The 15,148-nt window shown below is 41.6% G+C and overlaps 1 protein-coding gene and 1 pseudogene across 1 annotated transcript; both read left to right on the top strand.

The window, feature by feature from the left end:
- The first annotated feature begins 444 nt into the window (after positions 1–444).
- On the top strand, positions 445–14,830 carry BORCS7 (BLOC-1 related complex subunit 7). The gene is made up of 5 exons (XM_007530666.3): positions 445–651; positions 9,728–9,790; positions 9,890–9,933; positions 10,857–10,877; positions 11,702–14,830. Exons 1-5 carry the CDS (start codon positions 514–516, stop codon positions 11,751–11,753), a joined length of 318 nt encoding a protein of 105 aa, XP_007530728.1. The 5' UTR covers positions 445–513; the 3' UTR covers positions 11,754–14,830.
- Positions 7,278–8,359, top strand: LOC103120466 (large ribosomal subunit protein eL18-like; annotated as a pseudogene).
- Positions 14,831–15,148: the final 318 nt, after the last annotated feature.

Below are 15,148 nucleotides of genomic sequence, written 5' to 3'. Positions count from 1 at the left end.
TAAAAGATGTTCACTGTCATATGTCTTTAAGGAACTACATATTAAATAATCAGGTAACCCTACACATCTAGTGGAATGGGTAAGAACTCTTCATTCTATTTTTAATGTCTCCACTTCCCCCCTTAAATATGTGCTTATTTACGTAAGTAGATAGACTAATTTCAGGCCTGCACCCAGGGACGCAACAAGAAACCCCAGGAATGCAAATACTGCTTTCTACCACTGAGCACCCCGCAGATTCCAGGTCTGTTGATTCTAAACCATTGACTACTAACATTGCCCTCCATCCTCTCTAAAGATATTTGTCTGAACCCTGTCTTCCTCTGAATATAAACACGAGTATTGGGAATGAATTTAAAGTTAACAAGTCAACTTCCGGTGGGCGCATGCGTGAATTCCTTTTATAGTCCCATGATGGAAAAAAAGACACCGCCTCTTTTCGTTCGGCAGTACAGCTCTTTTGACCCCAGCGACTCGCCATCTTCTGGGCGAAGACGTTCACCAGTCGAGGTGATGGCGACTGGACCCCCAGATTCACAAGCGCGATTTGGTCAATCTGTGAAGGGGCTTCTCACAGAGAAAGTCAATACTTGTGGTACTGACATTATCGCGCTCACTAAACAGGTGCTGAAGGGCTCCCGGAGCGCAGAGGTGAGTTGTGAATAGACTGCAAGGACCTGATAGCACCAGGTCCCTCTAGAAGCCGTGGGAAGGGGGTCGCGTTGCATTCTGGGGATTGTAGGCTGTGAACTGGTGGCGGAAAGGCGCTGTTTCCGGAAATAACGCGAGTTGCATTGTGGGTTGTGTAGTCTCTTTACTGGGGTAGGCTAATTGTGCTCCTGCGGCTCCAGACAGACTATGACCCACATAGTCAACGACTGCCACCTCTCCAGATTCAAAGGAGGTCTCGAAACTTTACATCAGGCTCAACCTGACGCTGTTGACTGGCTACGGAAGAAGGGCAAACGCTAGAAGAAGAAGAATTGTGCCTTAAGGGAAGATTGGGATAGGTGGTAGGCTAATTGTACCTTAAGGGAAGATTGGGATAGGAACGTGCCCTAACCAGTATCTGAGAAGAAGAAGAAAGAAGTCCGCAGTGGAGTTGTGTGGGTACAGAACCCCTGCAAAAACTCTACAAAACAACAAACAAAAGCACTTCTAGTTCTCTCATACATATGAGAGGGAACTAGAGTAGCGCTCTAGCATGTGTGACTCAGTGGGGAAGAGAAGATGGGGGTGGGGGAAGGAAACAAGGAGACAAGGAAAGGAGAAAGACTTCAATTTGTCCTCAGGAACTTGACAAAATTAGGAAAGGAAAGTTGGAATCCATATCAGTGTTCCATGAATCATTTTTTCCTCCACTTCTTCCTCCCCACTGACATTATTGTCTTCTTTACTTTTACCTTCCTTCCCTTCTTCATCGTTATCTTCCAGTCCTTCTTCATCATTGTCATCAAACTGAGAAGTTGAGCCTAAGAGGGACTGGAACCTTTGAACAGCCCTGAGATTGCTCTGAGAACTGGTCCACAGATTGGGTCTTGGTTTTATACACTATTTACATATGAGGGCTGAAGTCCTCAGTTTAATTCACTAATAAATTTACCTGACATCTAAGCACTGTCCTGTTTTTCAGATAACACCACGTACTGTGTAACTTTGGACAAGATAAATTCCTATCTGTAAGAAAAAAAAAAAAAAGAAAGAAAGAAAAAAGAAACCCCCTTATTGGTGATTATAAAGACTAAGTGAAATTTAGGGAGCTGGGCATACCGGGTTAAATGCACATAGTTCTAAGCACAAGGATCCCGGTTCAAGCTCTGCTCCCTATTTGCAGGGGGACACTTCACAAGTAGTCTGTAGGTGTCTATCTTTCTCCCTCTCTCTCTCTCCCCTCCTCTCTTAATTTCTCCCTGTCCTAGCCAATAAAATAGAAAAAATGGCCCCCAGGAGCGGTGGGTTCTTAGTGTCGGCACCAAGCCTCAGCAATAACCATGGAGGCAAAAAAAGACTAAGTGAATATTATAAAGTAGAATAATTTTCTCTTTAATTGTTTCTGCATGTTGTTGCAACCCAGCAAGGCCATTTAACTTTTTTCTACTTCCTTTGTTAAGCCATTCTTTTGGGAACTGGAGGTCGAGCATTGTGGATCAGCTGTTATTTGGGCAGCCGTGATGATTAATGGTCATCATGACCTTGAACTGTGCATGCATTTTTGTTTTTTGTTTTCCTTCCTTCTTTCCAGAGAATATGAAATCTGCATGTGTGGCCTCTTCCTATGATCAGAGCAACTGTGTGTCTTAACTTTTGATACACTAAACATATAGAAAAAAAAAGCCTGTTTCTTTGATAATTTATGGTCCCTTTAACACTAGGAAGGGAGAGATTGGAGTCAGACTTAGGCATGTGGTTCAAGGCTGCCTCTTGGATACCATCTCTATGTGGTACTAGTTGAATTACCTTTATTAAGCCATTGTGCTACATTTTCTGCCCTAATGCTTTCAATTCTTTATGTATTTTTCACAGATTCCTCCTGTAATAGGTTTAGATTGGGTGCTCAGTAAGTGGTATGGATTGAGTTCATCTAGAATCAGTTCAGTTTTCTGGGACAAGATTGACATATCATCTCTCAATTCCCTGAAGTTTATCTTTTTACAGAAAAATTTTTTTTTCTTCTTTCTCTCTCTCAATGATAATCACTTGTAGGGGCTGAGAAATGGCTCAGCTGGTAGAGTGCACACTTCATGCACAAGGACCTAGGTCCAAGCCCCTGACCACCACGTAGGGGTACTACATAAAGCGTGGAAGCTTCATGAGCAGTGTAGCAGTAGTATGGTATCACTGCTCCTTCTCTCTGTCTCTTTTTCCTTTCCTGTATTTCACTGTCTAATAATAATATGAAAGAGTCTGTTGGGAGTGGTGGAATTGTGCAGGCATGAAGCCCCAGCAAAGCCCTGGTGGGGAAAAAAACAAAACAAAAACTTGTATCATCTATTCAGCCTTTCACATAGCTTCAAGTAACACTCATTCCACACTGCTCATTTAGCAAACATTTATTGAGTGCCTACTAAGTACCAGGAACTGCTCTGGGTACAAGAAAAATGGTGGGTGGGGGTAGATAGCATAATGGTTATGCAAAGAGACTCTCATGCCTGAGGCTCTGAAATCACAGGTTCAATCCCCTGCACCACCATAAAAACCTTGAGATCAATCTCAGTCTCAGGCAGAAGTTGAAAAACAAGATCAGAAGAGAAAACACAAGTAGAACCTGAACTGGAGTTGGCGTATTGCACCAAAATAAAAGACTCTGGGGTGGGAAGAGGGGAGAATACAGGTCCAAAAAGGATGACACAGGACATAGTGGGGGTTGTATTGTTATATGTGTTATATGGAAAACTGGGAAATGTTATGCATGTACAAACTATTGTATTTACTGTTGAATGTAAAACATTAATTCCCCAATAAAGAAATTAAAACACACACACACACACACACACACACACACACACAAAACGAGCTGAGTAGTGCTCTGGTAAGAAAAAAAAAAAAACAGAAGAAAAAGGTGGTAAATAAAATATAAGTCCCTGTGTCTACGAAACTGACATTTTAGTGAAGAGACAAGCTGATGAAACAGCATCAATAGAAAAGTTAAGTGATGCTAGATATTCTGAAGGAAAATAAAGCTGAGAATAGAGTGATAAAAGGATTGGCTCTAAATAGAGTGGTCAGGAAAGGGTTTTCTTAGTGACATTTGAAAGAAGAGAGGTACCAAGCCATTTGGATATGAGGAAGCAGAGTGTTCCCAGTGGAGGAAAATTTTCAAGGGAAGACCTTGGAATTTTTCCAAGGAAGAAAGGCCTTGAAATAGGAATGTGCAAGGAATGTCAGGAGGTTAGAAAAGCCAATGCACAAAGGGAGGGAAAAAATGTGGTAACTTGTGCCCAAAGCTCAACAGATGCTTGTGACTGATGCAGTCCTCTCTCAGGCATACTGCCTTGCTCCTCCAGTTGAATTATTTGCTTGTTTGCTTTTTTCATTGCTGAGTTTTGTAAGCTGTTTGTACATTTTCATTACTAGCCTTTTTGTCTTCTGTGTGGTATATTGAAGTGTTTTTTTTTTTTCTCATTAAGTTGGGTGTCTTTTTGTTTTGATGACAGTTCCTTTTGCTGTACAGAAGCTTTTCAGTTTGATGTAATCCCATTGGTTAATTTTTGCTTTTGTTTTACATTTTGTTGGACTTGAGTCTATCCAGGCATTTCTGAAGCATGTATTATCAAGTTCTGCCAATAGTTTCTTCTACATATTTTATGCTTTCCAGCCTAACATCCAAGTCTTTGGTTGATTTTGACTTGGCTTTTATGCATAGTCAGATGTTGTGGTCCTGTCACAACCCAAAATCTCTAACATCACTATTGGGTGAGCGACTGGGGGATGTGGGGGAGTGGGTGTAGGGGGACCAGGACTCTTTTTTTCTCCCATTGTCTGTTCTTGGTCCCCTTATAATAAATTAACTGTCCATGTGCATAAGGGCTTATTTCTGGCCTCTCTGTTCTATTCCATTTATCTATGTGTCTGTTTTTGTTTAAGTATCATGTTGTTTTGATCACTATAAATCTATAGTATCATTTGATGTCAGGAAGTATAATGCTTCCATTCTTGTTTTTCTCCCCTTTTTAAAAAAAATTTTTTTATTATCTTTATTTATTTATTGGATAGAGACAGCCAGAAGTCGAGAGGAAGGGGAGACAGAGAGGGAGAGAGACAGAGAGACACCTGCAGCCCTGCTTCACCACTTGCAAAGCTTTTCCCCTGCAGGTGGGGACCGGGAGCTCGAACCTGGGTCCTTGTGCACTGTAACGTGCACTCAACCAGGTGTGCCACCACCCGGGCCTTTTTCTCCCCTTTTGAGGTTGCATTGGTGATTCTGGGTCTTTTATGGTTCCAGATAAACTTTTGCAGCATTTGTTCTATTTCCTTAAAGAAATTTAATGGGAATTTGATAAGAATTTCCTTGAATCTGTATATCGTTCTGGGAAAGATGGTCATTTTAACGATGTTAATTATTCCAATCCACCGGCATGAAACATTTATTTCTTTTTGTCTTCTGTTTTCTTTAGTGTAATGACTCAATAGTTTACATTAAGCAAGGTTTTTTTTTTTTTTGCCTCTTTATTTAAATTTATTCCTAGATACCTAATTACTTAATTTTTTTATTAGGGATATTAATAGTTTACAGCCAACAGAAAACACATTGTTGGTATATGTGTAGCATTTCTCAGTTTGTTGCAATGCACTCTAACCTCTGCCTAGGTCCTTCACCGTCATGCACCAAGACCTGACCCCCCCCCCCCATGCCTAAATACTTTTATTGTATTGAAAATGATATTGAAATCTTGATTTCTTCATTTAGTTCACTGCTTGTATAGAGGAATGCCACCAATTTTGTGTGTGTGTGTATGTGTGTGTTAATTTTGTAGCTTGGCACCTTACAGTGCTGCCCAGTTGTTTCAGTTTTCTGTGGGATTCTTCAGGAGTTTTTGTGTAGACTGTCACATCATCTGCAAATGGTATTAATTTTGTTTTTTCTCTTCCACTTTGTATGAGAATGGGCTTCTTTTATAGTAGACTTACTACTAAAGTGGTATATTAAGTGGGTATTGTTCGAGTTAAGTTAAAAGCAGTTAAGTCCAGTTTTCTGGATCACACACGTCATCTCTGTCTCTGACCTTTTTCTTTTTGAGTCACTTGTATGGCACTTGCCACACAGCACAGTTTCCTTGATTAGCAAACTGCACTTCTGTTATTAAGGAAAAGACCCTGGATCCATTTAACAACCATGATAGTGTTCTAGGTAACTACAAATCCCGTTGAAATCTATCTTTTGAGTCTGTCTTTAAATGTCTTGCAACACTTCCTCTATTTCCCTGAGGAAAAAAATTCCAATGTGTGGAATTTAATTTGTTAACATGGTGAGTTTCTTTTTTTCCCCTCTCTTTCATTCTATTTCTTTATAAAAAAATTACTTATCTATGAAATAAAGAGAGAGACCATAGCACCACTTAGCTCTGGCAAAGACAGTACCAGGAATTGAACTTGGGGCTTAAAGCATGCAAGTCTTATGCCCTACGGATGAGGTATCTCTCCAGCCCCCCACTTCTAAGCAACAATGTTTCTTCACTTCTTTACAGTCCTGCTCTCTCCCCTTCTTTTTTCTTTCTTATTTTCCCTTTAGTTGCCCTTGTTTTGTGTTGTTGTTATTGATGTTGTTGTTGGATAGGACAGAGAGAGATGGAGAGAGGAGGGTAAGACAGAGAGGGGGAGAGAAAGACAGACACCTGCAGACCTGCTTCACCGCCTGTGAAGCGACGCCCCTGCAGGTGGGGAGCCGGGGGCTGGAACCGGGATCCTCACGCCGGTCCCTGCGCTTCGCACCACGTGCTCTTAACCCGCTACCACCCGACTCCCCCTCTTACTCCTCTTAAAACACCCCTAGGGAGTCGGGCTGTAGCTCAGCGGGTAAAGTGCAGGTGGCACAAAGCATAAGGACCGGCATAGGGATCCCGGTTCCAGCCCCCGGCTCCCCACCTGCAGGGGAGTCGCTTCACAGGTGGTGAAGCAGGTCTGCAGGTGTCTGTCTTTCTCTCCCCCCCTGTCTTCCCCTCCTCTCTCCATTTCTCTCTGTCCTATCCAACAACGATGACATCAATAACTACAACAATGAAACAACAAGGGCAACAAAAGGGAATAAATAAATATAAAAGAAAAGAAAAAAAAAACCCTAGCCTCAAATTTGCCTTTAAAAATTCAGAAGTGGGAGTCAGGCAGTAGCGCAGCGGGTTAACTGCACATGGCACAAAGCGCAAGCACTGGCTTAAGGATCCTGGTTTGAGCCCCCGGCTCCCCACCTGCAGGGGAGTTGCTTCACAGCTGTGAAGTAGGCCTGCAGGTGTCTGTCTTTCTCTCCCTCTGTCTTCCCCTTCTCTTTAGATTTCTCTCCGTCCTATTTAACAATGACAACATCAATAACAATAATAACTACAACAATAAAAAAAAACAAGGGCAATAAAAAGGAATAAATAAATAATATTTTAAAAAATCTTTTAAAAAATTTGGTAGTTTCTCACTAGGCTTGTGGAGCCAAAGTATTTTTTACAGACTTCTTCTCTCAGGACTCAGTCAATAAGCTATGCAGAAAGCTCCGCAGCTCTGGAGCACAGGCAGTGTGGTCTTTGGAGCAGCCGTCAAGCCCAGGCTGGAATGAAAATCCATCATCATGACAAATAGAAAATGAACCTCTGGGTGCCATCCTGGGAGTTGACATCCACCACAAGGACCAAAAGGTTTGGCTCAAGGAGCCAAAGAGCCAAGACATCTGCCTTAGGCTGCTGGTCAGGCACTACAGGTTCCTGGTCAAGTGGACCAACTCCACCTTCAACCAGGTTGTGCTAAAGAGGTTGTTCATGAGCCGGACCAACCGGCCGCCCCTGTCCCTCTCCCAGATGATCCGGAAGATGAAGCTTCCTGGCCAGGAAGGCAAACCAGCGGTGGTGGTCAGGACTATAACTGATGATGTGTGTATCCAGGAGGTGCCCAAGCTGAAGGTGTGTGCCCTGCATGTGACCACCTGTGCCCATAGCCGCATCCTCAAGGCTGGGGCACCAGCTGGCCCTGGACTCCCCCAAGGGCTGTGGCACCGTCCTGCTCTCTGGACCTCATAAGGGCAGAGAGGTGTACAGGCATTTCAGCAAGGACCCAGGCACCCCACAAGCCACACCAAGCCTTATGTAGGCTTCAAGGGCCGGAAGTTCAAGAAAACCAGAGGCCGAAGGGCCAGCCGTGGCTACAAAAATTAACCCCAGATCCTGCCTTGTTAATAAAAAGAATTTGAATTCTGAAAAAGAAAAAAAAGAAAAGAAAAGTAACCTCTGTTACACTTGGAATGTTTGTAGTTGTAGCATGTCAGAGAATGAGGTGGGAAGAAGAGGTGGTGGTGTATGTCACCTGGGGCCCTAGTCGGGGAGCCCCGGGATTCCCACACAGACATGATGCGCCTGGACCTCTGACAGATCCCTCTCGCCACTGTCACTGGTCATCTCCATTAGGAACAACATAATGGACCCCTCTGTGGGCCCCCATCGGACCTGGCCCTCAGTGTGAATCAACAATGGTAGGGAATGGTCCATTCTCTGAAGGGAGGTTGGATAACATACTCTGCCTATCACCCGAGGATGATGGGTCCTGAAATTGGTGCAGCCTGGAATGTTCCTAGCCATGACCACAGAATAAGAGCTCAGACCTACAGGGATGCAGAGGTTACATAGGCTCCTGTGCTGACTATGGGCTCCAGATCAGATTGATGGAATTTACAGTTAACAATATTTATATGCTTTTCCCATATTTGGGAGCTACTCTCTTCCCTGATCCAGCTTTCTGGTCCTTTTTATTTATTTATTGATTGATTTTTAATTTTTTATTTAAGAAAGGATTAATTAACAAAACCATAGGGTAGGAGGGGTACAACTCCACACAGTTCCCACCACCCAATCTCCATATCCCACCCCCTCCCCTGATAGCTTTCCCATTCTCTATCCCTCTGGGAGCATGGACCCAGGGTCGTTGAGGGTTGCAGAAGGTAGAAGGTCTGGCTTCTATAATTGCTTCCCCGCTGAACATGGGCGTTGACTGGTCGGTCCATACTCCCAGTCTGCCTCTCTCTTTCCCTAGTAGGGTGTGTCTCTGGGGAAGCGGAGCTCCAGGACACATTGGTGCGGTCTTCAATCCAGGGAAGCCTGGCCAGCATCCTGATGGCATCTGGAACCTGGTGACTGAAAAGAGAGTTAACATACGAAGCCAAACAAATTGTTGAGCAATCATGGACCCAAAGCTTGGAATAGTGGAGAGGAAGTGTTAGGGAGGTACTCACTGCAAACTCTAGTGTACTTCTGCTTTCAGGCATATATTTTGCAGTAGTTTATGGATACGTGTGAACATATGCTCTCTCTCACAGAAACTGGTGTATATCTAGGCTTTGGTCTGGTCCTTTTTCTAACTGTGACATCATCCCCCCAGACAATAGCTTAGGTCACCTGCATATTGGATGTCATGTGCAGGCAAAAATTAGTTGGGTCATGGGCCCCTTGGAATATACCTAAAATAGACCTACTAGCTTTTTCCAAATGGAGACCCCAAATCTCCATCCACAGTATTCTTGCCTTTAGGTTCATGATTTGTCAACAATTTGCTCTTCTTTCTATCTTAACTCTTTTTCAGCCACCAGGTTCCAGATGCTACTATGATGCCAACTGGACTTCTCAGGGCAGGCAACCCCGCCAATGTGTCCTGGAGCCCCACCTCTCCAGATCCCTGCTCCACTAGGGAAAGAGAGAGTTAGGCTGGGAGTGTGGATCGACCAGTCAAAGCCCATGTTCATCAGGGAAGCAATTACAAAAGCCAGACCTTCCACCTTCTGCACCCCACAATGTCCCTGAGTCCATGCTCCCAGAAGGTTAAAGAATAGGAAAGCTATCAGGGAATGGGATATAGAGTTCCGGTGGCCGGAATTGTGTGGAATTTTATCCCTCTTAGCCTATGGTCTTGACAGTGTTTCCATTTTATAAACAAAAACTTAAAAAAAGAAAAAAAGAAAAAGTGGTGGTATAACAGATGCAGAGAGAAGATTATAGAAAGCTTGGAAACCTTTGGTTGTTAACACTTTACTTTTGTCTTCCAGCTGCTGGGACAGGCAGCTCGAAACATGGTTTTACAGGAAGATGCCATCTTGCACTCCGAAGATGTAAGAAAGAATTTCTTACATGATTTGGATTTTTTTTAGTCTTTGAAGCTACAGAAAAATGGAATGTTCTATGTTTTCTTTTTTCTCTTCTAAATTCAGAGCTTAAGGAAAATGGCCATAATAACAACACATCTTCAGTACCAGTGAGTATACCATTTCCCATGACTACTTGCTGCAGATGCATTATTCTCAAACTATTTCTTATTGCCTTAGTGCATTCTCACATTTCTTCTCTGGAATATAGGTGGGGTTGGTCAAGAATGAGTCAGATTCCTCTGGAAAAGATATCTGAGACTGCAGAAGAAGCTGGGGTAGGAACTGAAATAAGGAGCAAGGCACGTCTTTTGTGGACCTCCTGGCGCAAATAGTGGGAGAGATTATAAATCCTAAAAGGGCAGGCCCATTCTAGGATCATGTTAGTGCCATACTCAGCTCCCAGGAAGTTATGGATAACACATACTGACTGATGTGTTGTGTCCAAGATCTCTCCTGGGGAGTCTAGTCTTCGCTAAGGAGCCAGGTGCAATTGTGATCTATATCTAACTTTGCCAAACAGAGCCCAGCCCTCAGTACATATAAATCATCCAGGAGATTTTTGAGATATACAGACCCTCTGTTACATGACCATTTGGACTAGAATTATAATTTGATTAGGTTTCCATCTTACTTTATATCTTCTCTACTTGTTATTATACAAGTGCACCTATTGGAAATGCTTGATTTGGGAATGCAGTTCTCTAAATAGCAAAGTGTTTGTTCATATATATGTGACCACTTGACTCCACAAATCCAGACTGAATCTGAGCCACACAGGTAGTTTACTGGATCACATCTTTAGATTTAGAACTAAAAATATTCATCAGCTCTGTTCTCTGATATCAAGCTGGGGTTCAATATCACAGTCTTAGGTGGCAGAGAAATATGGAATCTCTCAAATAAATATATAAAAAACATGGAATGTGACATAAGCTGGACATGTGCTTATATAAATCTGTGTGTAAATAACTTCTACTAGTTTGTTGAGTTTTCTTATCTTTATTTTCCTTTCCCCCCCTTTCTGATTTAGACAAGAAGCTATTCAGAAAAAGTAAGTAAGTCCAAGGGGTAAAGGGTAAGGGGTGGGGGGACCAACTGAAGCATATACCAAGGAGAATTACACTGCTGGCCTTAGGGCTGGCGCAGAACTCTTGTCAAGACGTTCTTTGGGATAGATTAATCAGCATATAAAGAATACAGTATTTTTCTAAGGCAATCAGTAAGTCACGTCATTGCTAACAAAGGACTTCAAAAAGTTAAAGTGGGGAGTCAGGCTGTAGTGCAGCGGGGTAAGTGCAGGTGGCGCAAAGCGCAAGGGCCGGCATAAAGATCCTGGTTCGAGCCCCTGGCTCCCTACCTGCAGGGGTGTCGCTTCACAAGCGGGGAAGCAGGTCTGCAGGAGTCTGTCTTTCTCTCGCTCTCTCTATCTTCCCCTCTTCTCTCCATTTCTCTGTCCAATCCAACAATGACGAACGACATCAATAACAACAACGATTATAGCTACAACAACAAAAACAAGGGCAACAAAAGGGAATAAATAAGTAAATATTAAAAAAAAGTTAAAGTGTAGAGCCTGATTGTGAGGAATAGAAAACCTTTTACATTAATAATATTCATTAAGTAAATATGCTAGTCATTAAACAACTTTGGTTTTTTTAAATGGATTAGATTTGTCCTTTGCAGTACTGTCTGCATTACTAATTGGCTTGATAGATCTCTTCTTCTTAGCTTAAGCATTTCTGGAAGCCTAGTGGGAGAATATAATTTTTTACTTAATTTCAGCAGTACTTATGCATTAAAGCACATAAAGATTGTACAATGAGATACCTTTCTTGTATGTTCCATATCATTCTTTTTCTCTATTCTCATTTCTAGTGTTGAGCAATCATCAGAACTACAGGACCAGCTAAATCATCTGTTGAAATAGATTGATTTGTCAGAGTCAAAAGCACTTTGTCTGATGATGAAGAGGAAACATTTTATATAACCATTGTTTTCTTCAAAATTCAAACCAGAAAAGATTTGTGATGATAGTTTCTTCTGAGAGTGAAATAGGTGTTTGAATTTTAGAAGCTCTTCTTGACTTGACTAACCCTATGTTGTTACTGAATTTTTAAGTTGCTCTATTAATTTAATAGAAGTTTTTAATAGAACTCTAATATGTCAAAGTATTGCCTAAATGTGATTATTAGACAAATACTGATTAATATTTTAAATTCAGAGGTAGAGTTGTTAGGGTCCAGGGAGGTGATTGAATGAATCATTTGCCTTTAAAATCCTTCCATGGGTGAGACCTCAGGTTTAGTTTTTGATACCACATAATACATAGAGGGCTTTGGTCTGTTTGGCAAAGGAAGGAAAGAAGGAAGGAGGAAGGGACAGGAAGAGGGAGGGGAGAGAGAGAAAAGAAAGTAAGAGGGAGAGGAAGGGAGGGAGGGAGGGAGGGAGGGAGGGAGGAAGGAAGGAAGGAAGGAAGGAAGGAAGGAAGGGAGGAAAACAAAACCAGACAACATGATAAATACTGTTGTGGTAGGACCTGATGTTGTCTTACCCCGTTGGGTACACACATTGCCATGTGCAAGGATGTTGGTTCACAGCCTTGGTCCCTACCTGTGGTCGGTGGAGCAGTGCTGCAGGCATCTCACCTTCCTTCTTTTTTCTCCCTCTCCATCTCTTTCTGTCACTATCTGTATTATAAAATGGCCACAGGGAATGGTATAGTTGTGCAGGCACCAAGCCCCAGCGGTAACCCTGGTGGGTAAAAGAAAATGGTGGAATGGTGCTCTGGTGTCACTCATAAAACAGAAGAGAGGGAGAAAGGGAAAGAAAGACTCTATTTTGAGCAGGGCCGGGTGGTGGCGCATCTGGTTGAGTATACATATTATCATGGGCAGGACCCAGGTTCAAGCCACCAGTTCCCTCCTACAAGCAGTAGGTCTTTCTTTTTTCCTTCCTTCCTTCCTTCCTTCCTTCCTTCCTTCCTTCCTTCCTTCCTTCCTTCCTTCCTTCCTTCCTTCTTCCCTCCCTCCCTCTGTCTCTCACTTTCTTTCTTTCTTTTGCCTCCAGGGTTATTGCTGGGGCTCGGTGCCTGTGTTATGAATCCATTGCTTCTGGAAGCCATTTTCCCCATTTTTTGCTGCCCTTGTTATTGTTATAGCTGTTGTTGTTGTTGGACAGGACTGAGAGAAATTGAGAGGGGGGAAAACAGAGAGGGGGAGAGAAAGATAGACACCTGCAGACCTGCTTCACTGCTTGTGAAGTGACCCCCCCAACAGGTGGGAAGCTGGGGCTGGAACCAAGATCCTTATGCCCGTGCTTGTGCTTTGTACCATGTGCGCTTAACCCACTGTGCTACCACGCGGCCCCCTGTAGGTCTCTCTGTCCCTCTCTATCTATTCCTTCCCTCTCAATTTCTCTCTGTTTCTATCCAAAATAAAGAAATAAATATTTTTTAAAGGACACATAATAATGGTACACTATTTTTTTTCACATTTATGTAATTTTTTTTTTCCTTTTTAAAAATTTCTTTCTTGGGGGATCAATGTTTTATGTTCAACAATAAGTACAATGGTTTGTACATGCATAACATTTCTCAGTTTTCCACATAACAATACAACCCCCACTAGGTCCTCTGTCATCCTTTTTGGACCTGTGCTCTCCCTCCACCCACCCTGGAGTCTTTCAGTACACGCTATTTTAAAAAGATTTATCTTACTCATACACTTAGGAAATACTGTTTTAGTTCATGGTCACAGAATAGTGTTTGGTAAGATTTGCTTTCTGGTAACTCAGAGACAATACTTTATTCGTTGTGGCAGATTTCTAGGTGAAAATTAGCCAAATGGTATCATTTCTGACCAGCTGTAGCCTCATACCTTGACTTGCATTCCAAAGGGGTTTTGTTGTTGTTGTTTTGTTTTTTCTTGGTTTTTGTTGTTGTTGCTGTGATTCTGTGATTCTTTTTTTTTTAATTAGAAAATGTTATTTTTCTTACCAGATACTCTAAATCAAGTTTCATCTAACTCCCATATCTTTCCAGATTTATGATTAATATAACACTCTCTACTTTCCAAAGCTGATAATATAACTCTTTAGTTCCATATTAATGAACTTGTTACCCTTCTAATCACATATTAGAAAAAAAAATTTTTTACCATAAATATCTTACCATGGCAGGAACCCTTTGACACTCCTAAAAAATATTTTTTTGAAGTTTATTTATTTATAGATAGAGAATGAGAGTGGAAGAGGAGAAAGAGAAATCACTGCTTTCCTCTGGTGGTGCCAAGAATGCTGTGATTCTTAACTAAGTGGCCTTGGACTCGTTTTGTTAGCTATCAGCAAGTTCACTTGTATGACATTATTGCTAAATGCCAAGGCAGTTGAACTACTGTGATATACCATGTATTCCACAATTAAAGCTGTATGTCTATAGACATTTCTTTGAATGATCACTGAATTCATCCTGTTAAATAACAGTACCATTGTCTCTTATCAGGTCTGAATGTCTTTATTTTGTTTAAATTTCAAGTGGGATTCTACCCTGTTCTCATTCAGTGATTGATTTCTAGGGGATTGAGAGAAAACAAACATAGATACACATAAAGATGTAAAATTTCTCCTAAATGTTTGGAAAAACTGACTATAGAAATATTCTGAAGTTACTAAAAACAATTCCAAAATAGAAAATAGAATTTCCAGGTTCATTCCCCAGCATACCATACCATAAAACACAGCTAAGCAGTGCTCTGGTTAAAAGAAAATATATATATATATCTTAACATTTGGTGAAAAATAAATAATTATATAATCTCAGATTATGAGCATGATTGAATATAACCCCATATTATACAGATGAGAAGGCAGCCAGGAAGATGAAATGATTGATGCAAGATATCTAAGTTTGATGCTGCCTACCTAGTAACCATGGAAATAACTGAGTCTTGGTTCATATACCCCTGCTATAGCACTTCTGGCTAATAAACATCTAGCTGGTCAAACTCACTTCTGTTTGAATGCTTCTAGTGTTTGGGGAATGCTGGCCATATTTGAAAATTCTGCTTCCTGAAAGATAGTTCTGTGTACTGAACCAAATAGGCCTTTCTTACTTTTCTGGAATTGTTAGACCAGCAGCTTCAAGGTGGGATGTATGAAATATAAAAATGTCTGTATGCTTCACTTAGAAAAATTAGCTTTTGATAATACTGAAAATATGGCATGGTGTGAGAGCCCTAATTCATTCTAAGCTGCATGCCATTGTACATAGTATACCTGTCATTTAGTAGGGATGGCATTTAAAAAGACACACACATATATACACCT

The sequence above is a fragment of the Erinaceus europaeus genome, chromosome 14 (genome assembly GCF_950295315.1).
Source record: "Erinaceus europaeus chromosome 14, mEriEur2.1, whole genome shotgun sequence".
NCBI classification, from domain to species: Eukaryota; Metazoa; Chordata; class Mammalia; order Eulipotyphla; family Erinaceidae; genus Erinaceus; species Erinaceus europaeus.
This window is presented reverse-complemented; position numbering and strand designations above follow the sequence as displayed.